The sequence below is a fragment of the Channa argus genome, chromosome 13 (genome assembly GCF_033026475.1).
Source record: "Channa argus isolate prfri chromosome 13, Channa argus male v1.0, whole genome shotgun sequence".
Lineage (NCBI taxonomy): Eukaryota > Metazoa > Chordata > Actinopteri > Anabantiformes > Channidae > Channa > Channa argus.
Genome location: NC_090209.1, coordinates 18,406,623 through 18,432,031, shown reverse-complemented (window position 1 = coordinate 18,432,031; position 25,409 = coordinate 18,406,623). Strand labels below are relative to the sequence as shown.

Here is a 25,409-nt window from a genome sequence, read left to right as displayed (position 1 = left end):
AAATTGTAGTGGATCCATCATCCGGTCAGTTATCTCGGTGGTATAGTCCTTTATGATTCTCTCCATAGCCTTCATTACCAGAGAGTTGAGGGCCAGAGGTCTAAGATGGTTCAGGACCTTAGCAGTACCCTTCTTTGGAACAGGAGTCACTATCGAGTTTTTCCACATTGCAGGAACTGTGTTACTAGTCAGTGAGTACTGGAACAAATGCTGAAACACCCCCCCTCAGCTGCTCAGCACAGTGCCTTAGGGTCCGCCCACAAATGTTATCTGATTTCGGTGCTGTATTCATTTTAGTCTTTTTAAGAGCTCTCACCACCTCTGCTGTGTTAATGGTGAAGACAGAGTTGTCAGGTCTGAGTGAGGAGATGACTGATCTTAGCTGGGTGCAGTTGTCCTTTTCAAATCTTGTGAAAAAAGAATTGAGGTCATTGGGGAGTGAAGTGAAACTGCTGCCTGCAACCTGGATGGGCTTGCGGCTGGTGGAGACAGAGTTCTGCCATGTTTTTAAGGCCCTGCCAAGCTGAGCAGAGATTCCCTTTTGCAAAGGACTGCTCCACTTTGTTTTTATATTTCAGTTTGGCAATTTTTATGGCTCGCTTGACCTCTCTGTTAACCTCCTTCTTTTCAGCTTCAGAGCCAGTGAAAAAGATCCTCTTTTTCTTATTCAGAATGTCTTTCAATTCTTTAGTCACCCAGGGTTTATTGTTGGGGAAGATAGTGACCTTTTTGATGGGAATGATACTGTCCACACAGAAGGAGACGTATGCTGAGACTATTTCCACTTGCTCATTGATATTAGTAGAAGATAACGTGAGTCAGTGGTTTCAAAACACCCTTGCAGCCTGTCGATACAGTCCGGGGTCCACTGTTTGATGTCCCTGATGACTTTCTCTGTCCTCCTGACTACAGGTGAGTAGGTAGGTGCAAGCAGGATGCTATGGTGGTCAGAGGAGCCGAGAGGGGGGGAGGGAGACAGCTCTATAGGTATTTGGGACTGAACCATAGCATTTATCCAGTGTTTTCCCCAGACGGGTGGCACAGTTGACATACTGATAGAATCCCTTAAGTAGTTCAGTCAGCTGAACAGTGATTAAAATCCCCCATAATAACTTTGGGGGCATCACGGGATATCACTTCATATTTATCGAGCATATTTTTTATATGTTCGGTGGCTGCAGAAGCATTTGCTCTCGGGTGGATATAAACCAAGAAGAAAACCAGTTGTGGGATTTCCCTGGGAAGGTAGAATGGACGCAGGGAGACAGCCAGGAGTTCAATGTCAGTGTTACAAAGTTCTTCCCTGACAACAACTGTTTTGCACCAGTGTGGATTAATGTAGAGGCAGACCCCACCGCCATGTTGTTTAGCTGTCAGCATGGTGTCTCGATCTAACCTTACAGGAAAGCCAAAGCCTTCTATGTACAGGTTGTCACTGTTATCTGTGCAATTGTGAAAAGTGAAAAGTGCTTTATTTGTCATTATACATACAAAGTGTACAAAGTGTATATACTGTACGTACCACACACTCCTACTGTAACTGTACATTCACTGAGTCTACATAACGGCACCAATGTAGTCACTAGCATACATGGACAGTATGTGCAAACACACCATTAGGATTTTAAGCCCATTAATCATCAGTATGTCTAGTCTGTGCCATAGCAGTTAGTTTGGGACCTCAACATCTTCACATTTAAACATACACACATTGTTCTGGTTGATTAAACCTTGTCTTATGAGAACAGGTGCAATAAAACAGCAGCGTGAGGGTGAAAAGATTTTATATAGTGAGTATTTTGACTCATGAAAAACACAGATGTTTTAATGTCACTAAGGATGAGTCTGTTCTGTTTACATCTCCCAAGAAGTCACAGCAGTTTGACAAAGTCAACAATATCAAGTCCTGGGAAGTGAAGCTGGTAAATGGAAATTAGCCAAACTGTCTCCATGAAAAAAGCCTGTTGTTTGCTTGTGAGTCAGGTGCTCCAGGACAGGACAAATAATCTTGTGAAAAGCAATGGAAAAATGATTCATTTTCACTTCAGTTGAAAACCTGGGAGGATTTTGATTATTAGAAGTCTGAAATGCCTGAGATGTTTAGCTCCCTCTGTCTAATGTTCACAGCTGAAGATGCAGAATGTGGCATTTGAGTTTGGAGGGCTCGCAAATAACCTGGGAGTAGCCAGTAAGCATCACATTAAGGGGATTGAAGCCCTGGATTTGTTTTGGGCCTGTGATTGTTTGGAGTAGAATTGCCAGAGGGAGGACTAAACTCTCTTCTGCTCACTGAGTGTTTTAACAAGGCTGGTTATAAGCCATGTTGTTCCAGCAACCGAAATGGTGTGGGAGACAAGCTGGTCTCCGGTTCCCATGAGAAATTGCAGAAAAATGAGAGACTGCAGATAGATGATGAGAAGAAAAGGACACACACTATTTTGTTACACATTAAAACACTTACACATAAAATAATAAATAAATCTTTAACCTTCCAAGTGAAGGAGGAATGAGCCACACTATAATCTAATGGTTAGTATTAATGTGCAGCTTCTTCCACTTCCAAGGCAAAAACATGATAGAGGACATTCCTGTCCTAATTTAGAGGAGGGGCCTGGTGGCAGTCAGGGGACCCCTAAGTCACTAGGAGCAGCAAAATGGAAAGTGACTTTGCCTGGCTGAGCTACCACTGTTAACACTGTTAATGCCTGAATATTGTAGCTGAATTTTGCAGCTACAGGCGCCTGTGCAATTACAACCTTTTTTTTTTTACAGTTAGACTTTCTTTGCCTTTATTGGATTTTCCCCTTCTTTCTCACATATTTGAAGCTGAAATTAACAAAAGGAGTGAGGGAGAGAGAAAAAATGTGATAGAAAAAGAGAAGGGGCCAAAGCAAAGAGGTTTTCAAAGATTGATGGATGGGTAGAAACAAGAAAGTAAAGACAGTAAATTACAAATATCTCATTGCAACTCTGGTTGGAACGAAGTGTGCAGTGTGTTGTTCACTGTACAGTCGTCTTTACAATCAACCCAGATTACCCTCATTAACCCCCTGCTAGCCCCTGACATTATGCCTGTACAAAGGCAGCCATTGACACGCATGCACATACACACACACACACACAGACACACACACACACACACACACATACTCTCTACCCCAGTCTCACTTTTGCCCTGTTCGTTCCATTCTCTTTTCCTTTGTCACTGAATACATGTGGTCTAATTGTCTGCGGTGCTGTTGCTGATTGAGAGTCTCACGGGCTTCTCAGCATGGCTTTCAGAGCTGCTCTGCTGCCTAATATACTGAACTAAAAACCTCCCAAAAAAGTAACATAAAATCATCATCTCTCAACTTTGACTGAAATGGACTTAAAAACGTAAAATTAAAAGGGATTTTACATAATAGTTCTCTTTTGTGACATTTTTGGACATTAAATAGCATTTTAAGCTTAAACTTTGGAACATGTGGGATGAGACACTGTCCATGTGCCTGAAAGTCCAGGCTAGAATGTAGCCTAGACCAAGCAGACAGACGTAAAGGCTTTCTTAGCTGAGTGCTAGGATGGGAGAGGGAGCTAGGTGGGCTGTGGGAGTGTATGCGGCCAGAGAACACAAAGGACAGGACACACATGGGAATTAGGGTGTGGACAAACAGGATGAAAACAAAAACATAAACTCTGGGGGATGATTATTCCACTGAGAGGCTACAAAGAAAGGGCAGAAGACTCAAAGGATGTGAGGCATGGAGCAACAGGGTGAAAACAAGAACATGAACTTAGGGAAAAGAGTGAGCACAACCATGATAGTGCTAGACAAAGGCTGGGCTGCGCAAACTAAACAAGGCGCTAATAAACATGAAATGCTCAACGGCATAAACAGGAAAGTAACCAAAGATCCCAAGTGGCCTACTGTATATGCATGCTGCCTTTGCTTGCATCTATTCTTTGCTTCTTAGTCCCTCCCACTTGTCGATGTGAGGAAATGAGGAAATTTGTTTTATAGACGTCCCTTTAGACAGATGTCTCTCTTTTTGAAATGTCGTTTGTTTCTGGTGACAGCAGCTCAGCTCAGCTGTCAGTCGGACTTTGGAGTTCCCTGATGAAGTCTCGAGTTTGTATTTGCCTGTATACACACTGTCCTAATATCACTCAGAACAAACAGTTAAAGCCATCGGAACAGAACGTTGAAGATGTTTCGTCAGTTTGACAAACATCTGATGGTTAATCACCTGTGTTCTAGATTTCTATACTGCTCAGGACTGATTTTTCAGCCCAGATGTTGTAGATACATGCACTGTCTGCATTTTCCCATAAGGGAATTGTTGTGGACAGCTGCTACATAACATTAACAAGATGGCGGAGCTCAAAGCAAGTAAAATTAAAACATTGGGAATTTAAAATTTCTTTCTGTTATCAGTGTGCTTTTAAAACTGCCCGGTGTTGTGATGCCATGCAATCAGCTGCAGCTTCCAATCACCAACAGGTAAAGGTAGAGCTTTCTTTTTTTTTATCTCTCTTCATTTCTTTTTCTTTAATCCATACATCTTTAGTAGCATGGATTAATGCAGGGAACAGACACAAGTGAGGGAAACGTGGATGCAATTAAGGGAATTGGGATGATCCCATAAATTGACAAAATCCTCCCAAGTCAACAAATTTGCTGTGCTTTGACAGTTTTGCCTCAGGGTAGATACATAGCTATGAAGTGAATTTCCACTGAAATACATAAATATATTACATACATAAGATAAACAAACCTTTTCTGCTGAGCATACGACACAGCCTCTGATACAGAAAGAATCCAAATGAGAATGAGAGAGTGAGAAATAAAACTCTGGCTCACTTTACATAATTTCCTCATCAGCTAAATGGTTTTGCCTCAATCCAAATGAAAGTTTAGAATATTTGCTTGCAAATGCTTGTTTAGACACACCTTCCTTGGGTTAATGCATTTTAAATCTGTTTAAAAAACATGGATGTAAACTGAGCCACAGAATCTGACACTCTCAAACATTTGCATACTGTTCCCATTTTGCTGAATGTTTTAATGGGTATTCTCACTGTTTCCATAGTTTTGTTAGATCAACAATATGAATTTTCCATGAAAAGAGAGCAGCTATGTCACGGCTGTTGTGAGAATTTGTGGGTCGTGTTGTGTTTTACCGGATTTCCTCAGTGTGTGTTTGGAGTCAGGCAGGCAGGGGTGTGTTGAGGCAGATAGACGGACAGATGGATGGTAGCTGCTATCTCTGAAAACACAGGCTGTCCCACTCTGAGTCTCTGTCTCTGTCAGCTGATCATCATCTTCTGCCTTTTTAATCCTGTAACTTAATCCCTATCTCTCACACATAAACACACCCACAGTCACATACTGTAATGATGTACTGTGCTGCCCCCCCTCCAAAGAATCTGTATGGGATTTAATCACCAGCAAGTGTAACACTCCCGTACAGAAAAATGCAAAACTTTGTCACCTTTGTGTCTCATTATAAAGGAAATAAGGAGGCCAACTGTAGGTCTGCATTTAGGAAAAGTTGTACAAACTTTTTTTCTTCTGCTTTTCAGGGCTCTGGTGTTTGTTGCCCACGGGGCCGGGGAGCACAGTGGGCCGTATGATGAGATTGCACAGAGACTGAAGGAACAGTCCCTGCTGGTGTTCGCACACGACCATGGTGAGTCACACACCTTGCAGTACATTATATTACTGCATGGGTACATTTACACCTACACTCATGGTTGGCCCCGTGTTCATCAGTAGTTCACACGCAGAACGGCTTGTGCACAGCTTCAAAGAAAGCCCATCATCCCCCTCTCTCTCTGATAACAGTCCTTGGTAATTGTTGAGTGAACTACGCCTGTTAGAAAAAATTAATTAGCTCTTTGGCACATTGCTCCATTGTTCTGCTGCTATGCTTCTGTGTGTGTGCAAGTGTGTAGTTTGAGCACTAAGGAAGACTTAACTTGTGTTGGTTCGTCAGAGTGATGCCTAAGTGCTGACCTGGTTCAAAGCTCAGTTAAGAAACCCTAACTGTTGAAGGCTTTTAAGTGGTTTTCATTATCAGACAAAGTGACTATAAGAAGATATAGAGCAGGTTTGAAAATCAGGTTCAGTTTTGTTGCTCAAATATCACACAGATGGTGTTTGCATGCACTTAAGTAACCTGGTTACCCCTTCCCTCATTTTGAAAACCAGGTTGCTTGAGTAAGCTGACTGTAATCAGGTTAGTTCAGTGCAACATAGTCAGTGCCTTAATAGGGTTTAAAGGCCTGTTCACAGTAGCTACTTGGACCCCCAGATGCTTACCCTTTTCAGTTCATACTACAATTGGGATTATCTACACATGCTGACTGCAAAACATGATGACAACTCTGGAGAGTGGCAACAGCAAAACAACTTTATTTGTTTGTTGTATTTGACTGTAAAACATGAAAAAGTAAAGAAAACAGTTTGTGTAACTCACTACTGAAGAGTAATGTAGTAAATTCTGCAATGTTCCAAACAAGACGCTAATTTACTTTTCTGGCACATGCGGCCGCAGATGGACAGTCCATGTGGACATACATTCTTGACTAGATTAGTGAGTAGATTAGTTGTCTGTAGTCATACAGTTGTGATCAGGGTCTTTTATAAAGAAAGCTGTCCCCCTTTATCACTTTTAGGTCTTTTCCACAGACTACCAAGTCTCGAGCTTTCTTCCATCCGCAGACATTGCATCTATTTACCAGGCAACGTTTAGCTCAACCTCCAAAATGATTTGACCCACTGGCTGGTTCATTTCATTAAAAATGCCATGCTGCACCCGAAGTGTTGTTATCAGACAGTGGCAAAATGTCATAGTAAATTGTTTGTGAAGCACACAGATAACAGCTGAGTGGTGGACAACCTAATGCTGACTGGTGATGCCCTAATCATGTTGGCTTCTCATTAGCTCAGGAAAATAATGGAAATTTGACATTTAATTAAATCCATGTTTGCAAACTCTCTGAAGTCATCAGTCTGTGCACATTGTTTTTCTACCAATCTGGGTGAAATAAAATATCAGAAAGAACTACAGGCATCAAAGCATTGTATGACAATAGCCATAAAGCATCATGAAACACACCTGACATGTGGACACCCCATGGTCACTATTATTTTTCAGTAAATCCAAAATGAGTCTTTTTTGTAATGCATTCATTCTTAATTTTTGGTAATTAAAATACAGATGAGCAGTTATTAACTTCTTAACAAGAAAAACACCAAACCCTGGACTGGTTTTATCTGTTGCAGCAGTCCATATGTCTTTGTATCAGTGGTACGAATGGTTACATGTGCTCAGGTGTGGAGGGTGGACATAGACTGCATCATCGCGAAGTCTGCAGCGCTCCATCGCTCACTGCCTTTATGGCTGGACATTGATTTTCATCGGTGGAGATGTGCAAAACATACGCACACACTTGGAATTACAGAGCGAGAAGGTGTGAGCCGCACATGCTGTGAATGTTTAGTGATGTTATTGATTCAGTGGTCGCCGTGGCAACCAGCCTCACCTCCCAGCCTCACCTCCCAGCTTCTTGTGCAGAAAGCTTTAGGAGAACACGTATAGTATGTACCGCATGTATACTCACATACATATTCATACTTTTTTCCCTCTCTCCATCTGTCAGTCACATTTCTTTCTCTCGTCTCCTCACTCATCTTCGGTTTCTGCCTTTCGCTTCCTCAATTTTTTTCTTGACTTGGTATTTATGTGTATGCATAGGTCTTTTTTTCCTCTTTTCTCTCCTCTAGTATGGTTTTTCCCTTCCCTGCCTTCTTCATCTTGATTCCTCTTCTTTCTTTGATTTTCTCCTTTATCCACCGTATCAACTGCTTCCTTTGTCTTTGCCTCGTATCCTCATCATTTCCCTTCCAGTTTTCTATAAAAATAAAGTGCTAACAAAATAGTTTTTTGTAGGTAATGTAGTTGCAACTATGGTGTTACTACTTTCTGCTTCTTTGTCCTCCCACCATCACCAGTGTCTGTACCTCTGTTTGTCCTGTTTTTGGAAATCATTACCACGGGGAGAGAATGTCCTCACAGACCTCACATATCTTGCAGAAATAACTCTATTCAGACATGTCAAGGTCTTGTTTGAGAACAGCCAACGGGAAATGGCGACAAGCTCAAAGTACACTCAAATCCAGAGTGTAATTTTAGGAAAGCTGCTCTGAGAAGTTGTCTTATTTTTCTTGTCTTAACTTAATTTTTCTCTGTGTACTTAAAAAGAGTAAAAACATTTCTGTTTATGTTACTACTGTAAGAAATCATATTTCCATTTATGTGTATTAATCCTGGTAGGTAAGACTGTTGTTATCATTTTCAGCCTGAAAAAGGAGCCACTGGTAAAGTGATAGAAAAGCCATGAACATCGCTTCAACCAAAACTGTTGAAATTTTCATTTTGCCAAGACATTTAAAAAGTCTTAAATTACAGAGAGGACAAAAGCAGTTTCCTCTCAACTCTCCATTGTTCTATTCTTTCTCCCTCCATAGTTGGCCATGGTCAGAGTGAAGGAGACAGGATGAACATCAAAGACTTCCAGATTTACATCAGAGACTCCCTGCAACATATCGACCTGATGAAGTCCCGCCACCCAGATGTACCCACCTTCATTGTTGGTCACTCCATGGTAAGATGCGTATGTGGATCTGTTTGTCGTTTTACTTTAATCGCATTATTATGTATCAAACAATAGCTAAGCTAGATAGCAAGATAATGAGACTCTTGTTCTTGTCTAAGTTTGTTTTGCTGCTTTGTGTGATGTGAAATTACATAATATGCTTTCAGTGCATTTTCCAGCTCATGGTAAAATATGTTTGACATGCACACACACAACCACAAACAGCTGCATGTATCCGAAGGGCAAGCCGCATTCAAGCACAGGAATAAAACATACCGTCGACAGGGTTAAGAGGTTTTCTGTGACAGTGTGAGATTCAGGAGAATTGCACTCTTTTTTTCAGTATGAAGTGGTTTTATGTTCTATATTAGTCAGTTATGAAAAAAAGAGTATATGGTGTTATGCTCAGAACTGTATTAAATCTGGATAAAAGAGCAGTAGCATCACAGTATAATACAGCTGACATTTTATTCTGTCAGGTTTTGCCACCCCATTAATACTGTACAATTTATTTCTGCCATTTCTGGGTGAAAACCTCTTACACGGTAGGATGTGGGCTGTAATCTAAAGCGTTACTGTTTTTCCTTGTCAGTAAACTCCTGCTTACCTTTTACACAGTGACACAGATTCTGCACAGTGTGGTTCAGTGACCTGCTCAAGGGCAATGTGGCTGTATTTGTTGTTGGAGAGAAGAGAGAGTTCTTACTTTCCCCAGTCAGTCCACAAATCGCTGTAATGGTCTATTGACCTTCTGTGTCTGCGACACTATTTACCTTTATTCTATTTTTCCCAGAATACTGAAGGCAAATGTTTTCTGTGTAGCCTACAGAGGTTTCTCCTGAATGAACCTAATGTAGAGCTATTGAGCACTATTGTCATTATTTTTTTTTCACTATTATTAATCATTAGTCATTGATTGTCAAACAGTCATCATTTTGGGAGTTTATTAACTTAACATAACATTTATTAACATTATAAAGCACTAGGCAAGCTGTTTCTCTGTGCTGAGATAATCAAACAGTCAGTTAGTCATATATTTATTACATAGGCCCAAGAGTTGTAGCAATATTCCTAATAATCTTTATTCCAGAATGTAAAGAATGTTCACTTAAAAACTACTTCCAGCAATTACCCCTCCAATCACTTTCAAATGGTTTAACTTAATGAGAGCCAGACTAGCTGTTTCCATCTTCTTCCAGTCCTCCCACTAAGTTAAATGCTTAGTACCTCACTTGTAAGTCGCTTTGGATAAAAGCATCTGCTTAATGACTAAATGTAAATGTAAATGCTAATTGTCCCTGTATGTGATTTCCACCTTCCACCAGGGTATCATTCCCCTCCCATAATGCCTGGAAAAAAGCAAAAGGGCATATTTTTCAAAACGATGAAGCAGTTTCTTTGGGTAAAGAACTATTTACAGTGGTACTGACAGGTTGTGATATTTATTGCATAATGTGTTATAGCAAACAGTCAGCTATTAAAGGCATACAAAGTAATGCAGAGGCTTTATAAAAGCTAATAAAATCCAAATTCCCACTGAAAAATTATGTAACGCCTGGACACAAAAAGAATCAAGGCTGGCCAGGAAGCTATTTTTAACTCATCGGTTTATTCAGTTTTTTCATAGAGCTGCATTCAACAGCCTCTCACTTTGTGCTCAGTGACCCACTAACTCTCAGAGCAGCTAAAAGAACACAAACAGTAGTAATTTGTTATATAATAAATGATTACTTTCAGTGTTTGTAGGTTAGATTAGTTTGTGCTCATATTAATATCAGATGTTCAATCATGCCGTTCAGATTCTGAGTTCATTCAAAGTGCATCAGTGCGTTTTTCACAAAAAGTGTTTTAAACAGGCTGCTGTTTAATGTTTTAGCTCACAGCTGGAAGACCTGCTTCAAGCAGAGAATACAGAGGAGAAATATAACCTTTACAGTAGAGATCCACATAAAATTCAAATGGTTTTTGAGCAAGGTTTGCCCGTCCTCCCAGTCAGAGAAGCTGAAGCCCTGTGCGTCACGCATTGATGTGAAAGGGTACCTTGTGTGTATCTGTGAGATGACAAAGGCTTTGACACGGGGTGAGTTGATTAGGTGTCACATACTACATGTAACTTGATTTCCAAAAGTTGAATATTGTAGATTTAAGTAAGTTTATAGCAAACATACAGTATGTAAGAACATTTAGTTTTTAGTCAGTGTCACAGTCACACGTTAATAAACCATTCATGAAAACCTTTTAGTTCAGCAATACATTGTCCATAAGAATATAGCCAGCTTTTGTTTTTATAAAAATGACACTCTTTTAATGACTTGTTACATCACTTAGCTGTTTAGCAAAGACCTGCAGAGCAGAACAAAATCCATTTTGTAGCCACCTACAGGTATCATGATCTAGTAAGAATGGATTGTCCCATTTAATTCGTTTTTTTATACTAAAAAATGTTTAGAAATGCCAGTCACTTCTACCAAAAAGCATCAGTTTGTGCATGTCGTCTATTTCAGAACCACATTTTAACCAAATTAGGCCTCCATAATTTGTGTTGTACTGGAAAGTTGTTTTTTTTTTTTAATTACCTTGTAATGACAAAGTTGCCAAAACTAAAGCTTTTAGTTGTTTAAACAACACTCCATTTAATTCATGAGCCTGTTTTCGCAAACCTTTTAAGGTCACGAGTTAGTGTGCAGGCGTGTTTTATATTTATATAAAGAATCAGGAAGCATTCAAAACAACCCAAGCTAGTAGGAGCAGAGACTCACATAGTTTTGTGTAAATTAAACTGTGGCAGCCCAGATGGAGGCTGAGCATCTGTTTAAACTTCCCAGTCTGTAAATATTAGGGCATTGCTGACCGAAGTCACAGCTGCACCTCCTTGCACCCGCTGCCTTCTTATGCCTTCTTCATCCTCTTCTTTTTGACCAGTCTATCCTCTGTATTTCTACACTAGGTCTTTTGTAGTGTTAGTTGTGCCCTCCTTTCTCCTGTGCAAACATCACTTAAGTCAGCTTTTATTTTCTTCATCTTCCCGTTTGCAATGCTTCATTCTTTTTCTTTAGATACCTTTTGGTTGATCCCATTTTATTTCAATCCACACATCGGCCCTTGCTTACCTTTCCTTGAAAACAAACTAAAATCTGGGAAAGGGAAACCCAACCCAAATCAGAGGTTTGTTATCATTTTTTTTTCCAGGCCTCACTTCCAGCTTTTTACGCTATTGGGACTCCTCATCCTGTAACTTTCAGCCACTTCCTTTGCTGCCCCATGTTTATGAATCACTGTTTGATGGATGACAATGAAAAACAATGGAAGAGCCTGTGATGCAGTATGCTGTCGTCTAGAGTGAGTCATAAAGGATCTCACTCCTCACATATTACGTGAACCACTGCCACAACCTGGTTTGATCAAATTTAATGAGAGCTGAAGAAATACTGTCATAAGTTTGGATTTCAACTGTAACAGACATTTTAGACGATGGATCCTGATGTCTTTAGTGATTTTTCATTTTTTGGTCAAGATGGTAATGTGTTCAACATTTTGACTAAAAACCAATAACTTTTACAGTGCTTTGTGTTAATAAGTTATTTAGCCTAAATGAGGCCCACTACACAACAACTTTGCTCATATAATAGTTAATATAATGCACATTCCTGCATATGCCATGTAATATAAGTATGCAAGCCTTTTAGTTCATACTGTCAGTTAGCCCTTTAGGGAATTTATGATGTATGAAGTCTACCCACTAATAGCATACAGACAGCATACAATACCAGTATTGTAAGTTGCCCAAGTTCAGAGAGAGAAAGTGCAAGAAGGCCTCTAATGAGCTTCTTAAAGGACTTCTGTGTCCTGTTCCTTCTCCGGCCTCTCGGATTCTGTCCCCTCATCCCTATTCACACTTCTTTCTCACTATCACTACACAAAACGCGTGTGCATGAGTGTGAGACTGAGGGTATGACACAGAATGGGCCTTTTGCACCAAATTACATTGAGTCTTATTGCTATATTTAAGAAGAAATTAAATGTGCCGAACTGATCACCCAAAGGACATTTCACCATTTGTACGAGCATCATTTCTATGAGTGCATGTGTCATAGTGTTTACAAGTGGATATTTCAGTGTTAGCTTTGAGTATGTGCTGCATTCATCTAACAAACCTCCAACTCTGTGCGTTTGTGTGGGCATATGCATGCAAGCAGCAGTGTGTGAGTGTGTCCTCGTGTCTTTAGAAAGTGAGATTTTCTGGTGGGAAATGTTTTGTTTTTCTCTACTTAGTGCTTCTTTTCATGAAATGAGCCTGTCATTGGCCTCAGCCTGATGAATATTCACAAAAGTGACAAAGAAAGCCCACATAAACAAAGTTGAAGCCAATTAGTCTCCAGAAAAAAGAGAGGGATGGGAATCCCTGCATGCGTGTGTGTGTGTGTACAGACACTTGCACTTGTGTGGGGGATCACGGCAAAGTTAACCATGGCAAATTGAGTTGAGTCTTGGCTGCCACAGAGCTGCTAATTATCATTGCCCTACATCATGGGATTTAAATCACAATCGCAAATGTCACCATGGGTGACAAGGTGTGGCCTTGTGCGGCTCAAGGCTGCAGTGACACACTGCATCCTGTGCCCCAAGGGTCGTGGGCTCATGCTATACTTCCCTCCCAGACTGTGTAGAACACCGCAACAAAAGAGCTGGGTAGAAATTCACGCCCGTCTAAACAAAAGACAGATTGTTTGTCCTGACCTCAGACTATCTTTCCCACTCAATACAACATCTCACCTACTTTCCTAAGACAACATGGTCCCTGTCTTCTGTCTCAAGTTACCTTAATTTGCCATGTATTTTTAAAAACTTTTTCGACAGCTTGTTTATTACTTTTGTTGTTGTTTTTTTCCACTGGAATATTTACAAGATAACCTTCTTAGCATGTCTAAAGTCAAAACCAATTCCACTGTTGTCCTCATTTGAAATCTGTCTTTTCTTTTACATCTGGTTGGATCGTAATCTGAATAAATTAACCAATTTAAGCATAAACTACTAACTTTTTTTATCAGGATTAATTTTTAATGTATTAATAATTCTGTGTGTTTCGTAGACTTAGTAGCTGGAACTATGAATTGTTAACGTGTTCATTGTTGGCAAAAAAAACCCTCCATCCATTTTAAAGCTATGTAACTGTGTAATGTGTGCAATGTTAGTATTTTTGGCTAAGATATGCTCCATATCCTATCTTACTGTGGCTATGGGCTGTCAAAGTCTCACGTGACACTGACTATTCAGTGTCACAGATATCCACTTCTAAAGGCTTTGGACTGTGCTTTGCCCTTCTAGCCAATCAGAGAAGGCCTGTGCATCACATGCTAATACAACCTGTCTATATTAGAGGCTCTGTGGCCTTTGAAGCAGCATCACTATTTAACTCTCTTGCCAGATTGATTTCATAAATTACCTTATTTGAAAAAATAAAGACTCATCAATTTAACTCTATGCTTTTATTCTGCCTCAGGGTGGTGCAATCTCCATTTTGACTGCCTGCGAAAGTCCCAGTGATTTTGCTGGAGTGGTTCTGATAGCTCCGATGGTCCAGATGAACCCAGACTCAGCAACACCATTCAAGGTACTACAGAGTCACTCCTACTCTCATTCTCTCTCTTGCCTCCTTCCTAATTACCGGGACTCAGTCATCTTACTCCACTCAGGCCTGCTGTAGGTAATGACTGCAATACTGGGATTTTTTGGATTTCAAGGGCAAGAATCAGTTGAAGTACCACTTGAGCAGCATTAGTTGGCTCTTACTGATTTGCAGACACAAGTGCATCCATTTGTCCAGGTCAGACGGTGAAAACACTAGTGTCAAAATCTTGATGTAGATACTTCTAACAATATGAGTTGTGTTATTAATTCCTGCACTTGCATAAACATACAGTGGCTGTAAACTGATTGTATACAGGTGAATCATACATTTTAGGTAAACAACCAGAAATGCATAGGCACAATGGAGAGAAAAAAAAATATATTTTTATGAACATGTGTTACTTATTCTTAGTGGCTTTGTTTTTCATTGTTTTCAGGTTTTTCTGGCAAAGGTCCTGAACCGCATGCTACCCAGTCTCAGTCTGGGTTCCATTGACTCCAGATGGATCTCACGGGACAAGAAACAGGTGAGAGACACATGTTGCTTGCTGTGTGTTTTGGTTTTGTGGCTGTATTGTTATCTGTGATCTGTGTGAAAAACCAGGTATGGGTGTAGAGGAAAATACAGTTCAAAACATTTCTAGAAAGTCTCATCGCAAGAAAGATATTTCAAATCCCTGACCACATTTCTGTGTTTGTATATTGCATCTGTGTGAGATTTACACAGATGTATAATTACACAGATTATATGTAGAAAGGAACAAAATTAAATTGTAGCGTGTGTGTGTGTGTGTTTGCATCTATAAACTTAAACTCAATCATAGAATGATGCCTATATGTCTGCACACCATTGTCTGTGCATGTTTGTGTGGCGTGGGTTTTTTTGCGGTCTGTAAGTATTGACACACTGAAGTTGGCCTTTCAGAAAGATTCTGTTGTAAAAATAGATACTCTTCTACTTCTGCTTCCTATAGTCTGTTGGAGGAAGTAGTGTCCTCACTTCTCCCAGGTACACTCATAGACACATTAGATTCACAAAATGTTGCTGAACTAAAGATGTGTTTTGTATGAGAACTGAAACTTAAAGAAAGTGCAGTTGCCACTGAACAGCACCTTTAGAATAACCTTGACCTGGATAACTGAGAATCTCCATATACATTCTGTAGATAGCATATGAAAGTGAATAAGGAATTTGAAACAATTCATGTTTAATGTCAAAGGACCAAGGTGTTCGCTCTGCTTTTCAGTTCTGACTTAAACTAAACTGCCTGCATAAGTCTCATTTATCTTTCTGTTTCTCTCGCTCACTTTTATGTCTTTTTCCATAATAGCCCTCCACCCATTTAGTTACCATCTTTACCTCTGCCTGACAGCTCTTGTGGCCCTGTTTTTTCTGATGGAACCACTTCTTCTTCCATGTTTGTATCCAACTACAAAATCTATTGTACTTGTTAAATATAGATGCAAAAATGCATGCAGGCCTTAACATTTTCTAAATGTTTTACAAAAAACTAGTTGCTATGGTTACGTTAAAGGAACAAGGAGAAGAAATAAACAATTTAAATAAAAAATAAATACAAAATATATTCACAGCATAAATATTGAATACTTAGACCATTTTAAACAAAAGTCTTGATTTTATAGAAAGAAGTTGGGATGATGTTTGTGAAATGAAATTGAAGAGCAACATGATATCCTGTGTATACAGTGCAGTACCATAATTTGTTAGTCTCTTTGTCTATGTAAATAATAGCTATGTAAATAATGTATACATAGATAAAGAGAAAGATGACGCATGAATAATTTGGGCCATGCACTTGAACTGTCAATTTATTTACAGGTAAACTGGTGTGAATGTGAATAGTTATCTGTCTGTGTAAATCTCTTTGTGTTGGTGCTGAAACAGACTGGAGACCTGTCCAAGTTGTAACCCACATCTTGGCCTTTGACAGCCAGGGTAGGCTCAAGCCCCCCACGATCCTAAACAGGATAATTGGTCACAGATAATGACTGGATGGATAAAAATACTCAAACCTTTACCATTCAGACTAGTGTACTACCATTTCCTTTCCACAGTGAAATAGAATCCAGCAAACAATGATAATGTGAGGTCAATAGAACTAAATATTTTAAAAACTCTTATAGATACCAGTTGAAATACAAATTTTAACGTGTAATTTGAGTTTTTTTTACTCCTTCTTGTGATATAACATTATCTCAATCAGGAAGGAAATCTTTCACCCTTGAGACAGAGCTTTTTGTGTCACTGCTCAACTTACAGACATTCATTATGCAAAGCAGTTGCTCTTGTGAAAAGCTGCTTCTTTTGAAGTGGGCCATCAGCTATGTTTACACTAGCACGAATAGAACTGGGTGGGTGGGTGGGTGTGCGACTTAAATGAAAGTGAATAAGGAATTTGAAACAATTCATGTTTAATGTCAAAGGACCAAGGTGTTCGCTCTGCTTTTCAGTTCTGACTTAAACTAAACTGCCTGCATCCGTCTCCTAGATCTTTCTGTTTCTCTCGCTCACTTTTATGTCTTTTTCCGTAATAGCCCTCCACCCATTTAGTTACCATCTTTACCTCTGCCTGACAGCTCTTGTGGTTATATCAGGATTCTTCACATTCTAAACACCCTCTTTTTTGTGATGGAACCACTTCTTCTTCCATGTTTGTATCCAACTACAAATTCTATTGTGCTTGTTAAATATAGATGCAAAAATGCATGCAGGCCTTAACATTTTCTAAATGCTTTACAAAAAACTAGTTGCTATGGTTACGTTAAAGGAACAAAGAGAAGAAATAAACAATTTAAATACAAAATAAATACAAAATATATTCACGGCATAAATATTGAATACTTAGACCATTTTAAACAAAAGTCTTGATTTTATAGAAAGAAGTTGGGATGATGTTTTTGAAATGAAATTGAAGAGCAACATGATATCCTGTGTATACAGTGCAGTACCATAATTTCTTTGTCTCTTTGTCTCCTGGCAGGTGGAGGCGTATAATGCTGATAAGTTAATCTATCATGGCGGGATCCGGGTGTCGTTCGGCATGCAGTTGATGGAGGCTGCAGCTCGCATAGAAAGGGCGATACCATCCATCTGCTGGCCCTTCCTGATCCTGCACGGTGAGGCTGACAAGCTGTGCGACATCAGAGGCTCTAAGATGATGTACAAGAATGCTCCGAGCTTTGACAAGAAAATATCGGTTGGTATGAGATGTTCATAGTAATTTGGTCTTTTTTCCCTTTTATCTCTTTTGAGAACAAACACACTTCATTTTTGTTGATATTGTTTCTTTTGTTCTTTCATTTGTTGTACATGATACCAAAACACTGCGAAACAAGGTGCCACACCTCTGCCTTCTGGTATAAATTATGTTGTTGGTGGATATTGCTAAATTTATAGGTCAAAATGTAAGGTTGTGGCTGACTAATAAAGAAACTAGAAAACCAAGCAGTCTAAAGTAGGTCAGCCACTATTATAAGCAGTTTGAAGTTAAAGATGTTTGCACATACTGAAAAACAATCAATCACTGAAAACTGCATTATAGAAATTAACCCTTCAGCTATAACTTTTGCTTTGCCAGATTGTACAGACCTAACTGAATCCAGCAGGGTGCATTAACTGACAGACAGATGTAGAAGGATGTGTGTTGAAAAGAAGGAAGTTCACACACACACACACACACACACACACACACACACACACACACACACACACACACACATGTTCACATTATCACATGGTTTGCCACATGGGGGAAAAGAGGTGGGAAACCACGTTTCTTTATGCATGGTTTTCTTCTGTGAGTTTCACGTGCCAGATGCAAGTGGTGTTCATGAGGTATAGCAACTGCTGTACCACATCTTATGAAAGGCATGATTGGCCAAGCAAATGTCTGGGATTTCTCAAACACAGCAAAAAGTCGTGACGTCTGTTAAGCACAGAAAAGCACCTGTGTATTGCCTCAACCTGACTTCGTGGACTGAGAGTACACTTGCGTAAATCTTATCTCTAAATGTCATTGCAGCTCTTTGAGGGAGGTTACCATGCCCTTCACCATGAGCTCCCAGAGATGGCTGAGTCAGTGCTAAAGGAGGTTACCAGCTGGATCACAGAGCGCCTTCCAGCCGCGACATCGGCGCAAACGCAAGCCTCATAGACAACCCAATCAGAGCTCCTAGGCACCTGCCAACCTCAACCCCAAGAAGCCTGCTCACATTCCACTGGTCTGCAGGCATAACAATACTATTGCACTAGTGAGACAAATAATTTACTAACTATCCTCTGGGCAAATAATGTAGAAATGTAGAACAGGTTCAGCTGTGAATCAGTCATCCCACAATTTCAATTTAATTATCGAGTCAGAAACTTCTACTCAGCAGAGATCCGTTTAACTACAAAAGCTACTATCAGGGATGTGTCCTATTTTTTTGGCCTGTAGGCTAATTATTGTTACCTCACCTCCATTAGACCTCACTAAAGTGAAACTCAAAAGTAGTAAAGACTAAGCTGCAGTATGCTGGGGTTCAAGTGCAATAATGAGGTTTCCATCATATATGCATACAGGCCAGATTTTTTCAATAGGGTATTGACCTGCAATGTGGCATGTTCTTTCCAACCTCCAACTTTTATACCTCTATAGGCTGTTTCATATAACCAAATAAAAAGCTGAAATAACACTGCCACATACTGAAGCAGACGCCTTTCAACATTGCAACCCTTTTCTCATCACGCAACAAAATAGTGGATACTGTTGCATACAGTGGAGTCAGAATATCAACCACTTTCACACTCACTTTTTGCTCTAAACACTCAAGAACATGTGCAAATGCAGCAATTTCATTAGGGTTAGATTTTAGGCACAAAATCTTCAGGGTTACTTCGGGTTAGGCACAAATTAAAGATGTAGGCATTAGTAACAAAGTTGCAGTTTGCCTTGAAAATCAGTACTTCCTTTATGTCACGTCACATGACTGGTTGCGACAACAAACAATAGCAATAGCAGTTTCACACTGGACCCAAACTCTGTTTCCTGTGTAAAAGTCCTACATCTTGTGACACCCCGACCCCTCCACCCCCAACCTGGCTCCTGACAAATGTTAGCGAAACAAAACACTACATTTCAGTCTTATGTCACAACAGCTGTTTGATGTCTTTAAATTGTAATACACATCTGTTATGCACCAACAACCTACTCTGTTGTATTGCACAAGAGGACAGTCTCTTGCTTTTTGTTCATCCTCCATTGACAGATAGGTCAGGGGTCAGCTAGAGGAGGTTCAGTGAATGTTTAATTACTAGCTCCTCACACTGATTCAAAGTCTTCACAGTATCAGCAGATATATAATAGACAGTATCAGTGTATCAGATCCTAATCGTTATATTAATGTGAAATATTCTACAAATTAGGGGAAATGCATTCTGTTAAGTATATTTTTTACCATTGATTGAGTAATAATGGACACAGTGGTTTTCCATTCTACTTCTTAGTTAAGAGCACAGAAAAACTTCTAGGGGACAAACCAGGTGAAGTGCTTTTGTCTTTCTCTCTCTGTAGGTGGAAATTAGAGTGAGAGCAAGAAGTCAAAAGGTCTTTTCAGCATATGACCTTTGAGGTCACAGCTGACTTGAATGTTAAGCCTAAATCTTAGAAGCCAAACCTTCATTAAGCTCAGGCTGCAGACTAGTGCCCAGCTGGAAAATAGAGCCAGACACGTCACTTTTCACTGCTCTGGACAAAAGTTGATCTCTATTCACATATAACACCTGCCATTTGGTGGACTCTTTTATCAAAATCACTTTAAAATAATAGAGCTCCATACATTTCTAGCATGGTTTGCCACAGTGGGAATCCAAATCCTGTCTCAGAACAACACCATAGTCATCATTTTTTTAGAGAACATTACTTTCTCCAGAAGAAATTACACCGGAATAAACTTCTGGCACCAGAAATAATGTGAGGACCTAAACACGGCAGTACTAGTATAGAATCCACATTTTAATAAATAAAATTATCTAATTTGAACAACAAGTGCAGGGCCATTCCTGGAGAATTATTAAGGATTATAATTACAATTGCAATTCCACCTACAGTAAGTTAGTCTAGAGCATTGTAAATCTCACAATTTCCATTTGTATCATTTGAGGTACAAACCTGCCGGTTCCCAAAGTTTTAATAGTGTTCAGCACAAGTCAACTCTGGCTTCAAATCGGTTTTCAACAAAACCATAGCAATAATGTTATGATAGCCTATGTTTTTGGTAGGTGTTAATTATAAGTTAGACAGACTCACACTGAGCTTAACATATTGAAGGGTGGACTATAAATAGAAGGCATTGTCACATGTACTCAGCTTTGTCTGCCTATTCATCAGGCTTGATAAAGTTTCAGCAACATGAGTCAGTAGCTTTAAAGTTGCATGTGTTCATCCAATCCCAACATCAAACATTATGTGGCAATTTATACATGACCTAAAGAAAATACCTGTAGGCTGCAGTTCTTGAAAACAGACTTGAGTGTGTCACACTGGCTTTTTAGCCTTTTTATTTATTACTTAGAGTTCAAAGGGACAAAGGCAGAGTGAAGGGCATCACTGTGCAGTATCCACGGTGACTGTTAGTCAAATGAATCACGTGCAAGCACAGCAGCACAGCAGGTAGTAGATTTTTTTATTCCAATTTACATGTCTAGTAACCAGGGCGATCACTATAAGACTGATGAAGAATTAGATGAATTTCTGGCTTCCTGACTGCTACATAACTTTGTGGCTCATTTGCTCTCCCAGCCTGTGTTGCCCTCGCTCATGCTGTATCATCCAGTTTCCCCGCATCTGGTTGCTTCTTTTTTAGTTGACATGACCAGTGCTCTTTGTTCTGTCCATCACAGAGCCCCTTGTTCGACTACAGATTCGGACATCTAGTACTGTCTAGTACTGTCCCTAGTGGTCAATTATCTGAACTGTAACAGGTTACATTACATCTCTTATTTTGCCTCCCTCAAGAGCAGCCAGAAACATAGGGCTAGGTGATTTTAGATTGTATGTGTCCTACACAAATGGAAAATCATGTTTCCATAGAATGAACATAGTGAATCAACTAGGATGTTCATAATAATGTTAGCCTTGAAATTCAATTTCAAAAGCAGGGAGAAAAGACTGTGGAATGTAAGGGCATCCTCTTTTTATTCAAGCATCAGAAGACATTTCCCCAGGCCAAAAAAGTTACACTGCCAGGGTTGCAGACAAAGATGAAGATTTTATTAGCAGTCGCAGTTGGACTCAGACCCTTAACCTCAGCTTGAACTGCATGAGTTTATATCACAAGCACTTCCAACACAATCAACTCCTGATTGGGCTGCATTGTAGGCACAGTGCACACAAAGGGTACACAGTCCCAGCAGCATTCAAACTCAAAATAGCACCCCTACCACTCAGCATCAGCACACTGGAGACAGCCTTGCATGATACTATGAAACCGTAATTTTTAAAAACCCTACCTGTCAGGCTTCATGACTGCATGTTACTGCTATCATTAGGCATAGATGCGAAAGGAGATGGAGATGGAGAGAGAGGAGAGAAGCTGTCAGTAACCATGGCAGCAGTTTTTTTTCTGCAGCATAATCAACCAGGGAAAACATGTATTCATTAATGGTGCAGGGTGCAGGGTGTAGATCAGACATTGCTACACCTTGAAGACTGGCTGTCCTTTTGCTGCTTAGAGGAGTCCCTTTTGTGTGAGCATCAAGATAAGAGAGCAAACAATTAGTGCCATCTGTTCACAATGAATAATAAGAGCTGCACACGTTCACTTTTGTCCCCATCATTCCTGTTCTTGGTTTAAACTGTGGTGGATGACTGAAGATAAGGGAGACAACACAACTTTCTCTGTAGGTTTCATACTCACCTGTCTCAAAAGAGTATGACATTGAGACACAATCCTTATTGTACAGTCATGAAAGCCCCCCTGTCCAGGCCAGTATTCTTTATTACAGGTATCATAATTATACAGGCGTGATTCATGTTTGCCATACTGAAAGAGACAGCCATGTACAGATGCATTGCTCTGTTAATATTTAATAATCCACTCGACTGTTAATATATTTTTATTTAGGACAGAAGTTCTATATTAAACTGGGGAGAGAAAATAATGAGGGCAGGAAACCACTGAATCTAATTAGGCTGCAGGTTTTCTAATGAATGAAATTCAGTTGGCCTTCCATGGGGCCGCATTTTCTTTCCTTTTTTTCTTTTTTGTATCATGACTTTATGACTGTTTCAAAGAAAAGAGCTCTTATATATGTACAAGGGAGGTCCAAGGGTCAGAGGCCAGTCTTTCTATAGTTTTATGAGATTCAAGTGCACTGGAAAGATTCAGTGCATATTTGCGTGATCTTCGATCAAGCGGACAGCAAGAATTGAAGAAGCCTTTTCCAAAATGATGTAAAGGCATGAAAATTTAACTTGTTTGAATCAGTAAGATACAGAGAAAACATGCTTTTAAAGTATAACTTTGCCATTTCACATTGAATTTTGGAACAAAACACTAATTCAAATCTTGCTGCCTTTTTTAATCAACAATGTTTTTTGGTAATGGTGTAATACACTCTATAATAGATTAGCACCGCTAACAACACCTAAAGTATTAAAAAAAATTAAAGTCTTTTATTTAAGTTGCCTAGAGTATTTATAGGAATTAATTTTTATGTATCTATCCTATATGTTGAATACACATCATGACAAGGCACTTTTTATACAATAAAAAATACACATACATTTTTTTACTCACTCTCTGTAATTATATCATAGTTTGAGATGGAAAACTGGCTAAATGTTCAATCCCCAAACACTGTTAGAGTGTTTGTGTATTGTGTGTGTCTGTGTGTGTGTGTGTGTATATATATATATATATATATATATATATATATATATATATATATATATATATATATATATATATATATATATATATATATATATATATATATATATATATATATATATATATATATATATATATACATACACATATATATATTCACTCACATTAACCTTGAAATATCAAAAATTGTATATGGATCTAAATGAACTTTTACCATGTACAAAACCTTCGGTGACATCTAAGATGAAAGTATGACAAATATATCACACTTTTCTTTCATAAACATTTGAGAAAAGCCCCAGATTTATTTGGCTGACAGTTCCACACAATTTAAGAGATGTTTATAGAAATGTATATATACTCTAGTGTCTATTTTGGGGTCGTGATCTAATGTTGCTTGTGCCTTATTACTATAACAAAAGTGTGCGTGAGTTAATGATTGTGTGTGTTTTATTGACAAGTGACTGTTGTCACATTAGTTTCTGATTCTCATTCAGCAATTGTGCTTACCTACTGGTCTTCCATCCATCTGTTTCTTTGTGTTTACATGTCTGTCTATCTATCTGTCTTTCAAAATTTCTCTTTAATCAAGAGATGTAAGCAAATATGCATCAAAGTCAGTTTCTGATTATTGAATTTAATCTGCCTAAACACATTCAAAGTATCTAAAAACACTATGAAATATAATGTGTCTATAATGGCAGATGACTATATAATATTTGGACTATTTCTTTCCTTAGTTTAAATAAAACTGTATAATTATTATTATAATTATAATTATACAAGACGTGTTTGTTTTTCTGTATCCATCTACTTACTTGTTAGAATGGTCAATTTTCTTTATTGTTTTTGTACATGGTGTATGCAATTACAAACTTTACATAAATAAAATAAAAAGACACAATGAATGGAAACAAATGAACAGAGTGAATCAACATGTAAAACGCCTTTTATAAAACTCCCTAAAAATGGATGGACTATATCTTATTTTTTTGGTTGCTTTTTAAACTGTGGTTTTTCAATATGCATGACTAGCAAAATACAGAAATGTAACTGTTGTTAATTAAACACATTGTCACCTAAGACCTTTCAGTCAGCAGTGACAGAAATCTCAGCAATGTGATGTATAACCCAGGAAGATGAAGTAAATCAATGGTCATCCTAACAAAACGTATGTTATCAATGCAATAGAAAACAAATTCATGTATTTCATTACATTGTGCAATCAAAATATAAATCAGAACACATTCAAATCCTTCAAATTGGAGTTAGTGTTTCAGCAGCACATCATTGTTGAGGCATCTTTTCTTGAGTCTTCCCTGTAAAATACGTTAGTTTGGGCAGTAATAAATTCTAGGCACTACTTCATTCAGATTGTCCAGTACTGATATTTAACCCTCAAGTGACAAAGGATAGAAATTCAATCCACATTTTCAAAGTCACATCCTGATAATAAATGTTCAGAACTGTACAATTTTCACTGATGCTTCAGTCGCTTCATTGTAAGTTATCCGCATTAGTCATTTTAATTGAAGTGTGACAGGACATTGTATATAAAATGAGTGTACAGTACAATGTAATAACAAAATTACTTCTGAATCACTGTAAGTTACAATACTTGTTACTAGAATGTTCATATTGTCCATACTCCCTGACAGAATAAACTGTATGACTGTTTACCTGCATGACCTGATTGGATAACTGTCAGAATGGCTTCACACAGAGAGGGTGAATGTTCTCCTCTAGCCTCATAGTTCAGTTTATTGTCAACTCTATTTGGAGAATGAGCTCAAATCCAGTACAAGAAGAGAAGACCATCATATGTCAGAATTTTGGAGAAATTCAATGTGGTTACAAACACAAATAATAACATCTGACATGTTATTGTGTTTTCAGCGTAATCCCAAACAAAATAAAGCAAATCGTTCAAGTAACCACTGTACTATTAAAGAAATATTTTATTGCAGGCAAACCTTTGGTAATAAATCATTGGATGCAGGTATGGTAGAACATGAATCATCATGGGAACAATGACTTTTGCACATTTTTATTCTGTAAGTAGAAGAGAAACATCATCCTGTAGGCTTCTTATACAAAGCATGCCATTAGTTAAATTGGCTGTCAGGGGATTTAAAAGCACACATCAACCAGTAGGTGGCAATATTGCATCACAGAATTTACTAAAGCCAAAGTCATATGAATGCAGTGCTAGTGTTTGCAGATCAATGAACACACATACACACATG

The 25,409-nt window shown here is 38.8% G+C and overlaps 1 protein-coding gene across 2 annotated transcripts in view; it reads left to right on the top strand.

The window, feature by feature from the left end:
- Positions 1 to 24,840, top strand: part of mgll (monoglyceride lipase) — a 33,917-nt gene extending 9,077 nt beyond the window's left edge. For both annotated transcript variants that reach the window (XM_067525852.1, XM_067525851.1), the window contains 6 exons: positions 5,566 to 5,672; positions 8,516 to 8,652; positions 14,144 to 14,254; positions 14,709 to 14,798; positions 17,274 to 17,489; positions 18,315 to 24,840. In XM_067525852.1, coding sequence (XP_067381953.1) covers positions 5,566 to 5,672; positions 8,516 to 8,652; positions 14,144 to 14,254; positions 14,709 to 14,798; positions 17,274 to 17,489; positions 18,315 to 18,446 — 793 coding nt within the window. In that variant the 3' untranslated portion in view covers positions 18,447 to 24,840. The remainder of the gene's footprint in view (positions 1 to 5,565; positions 5,673 to 8,515; positions 8,653 to 14,143; positions 14,255 to 14,708; positions 14,799 to 17,273; positions 17,490 to 18,314) is intronic.
- Positions 24,841 to 25,409: the final 569 nt, after the last annotated feature.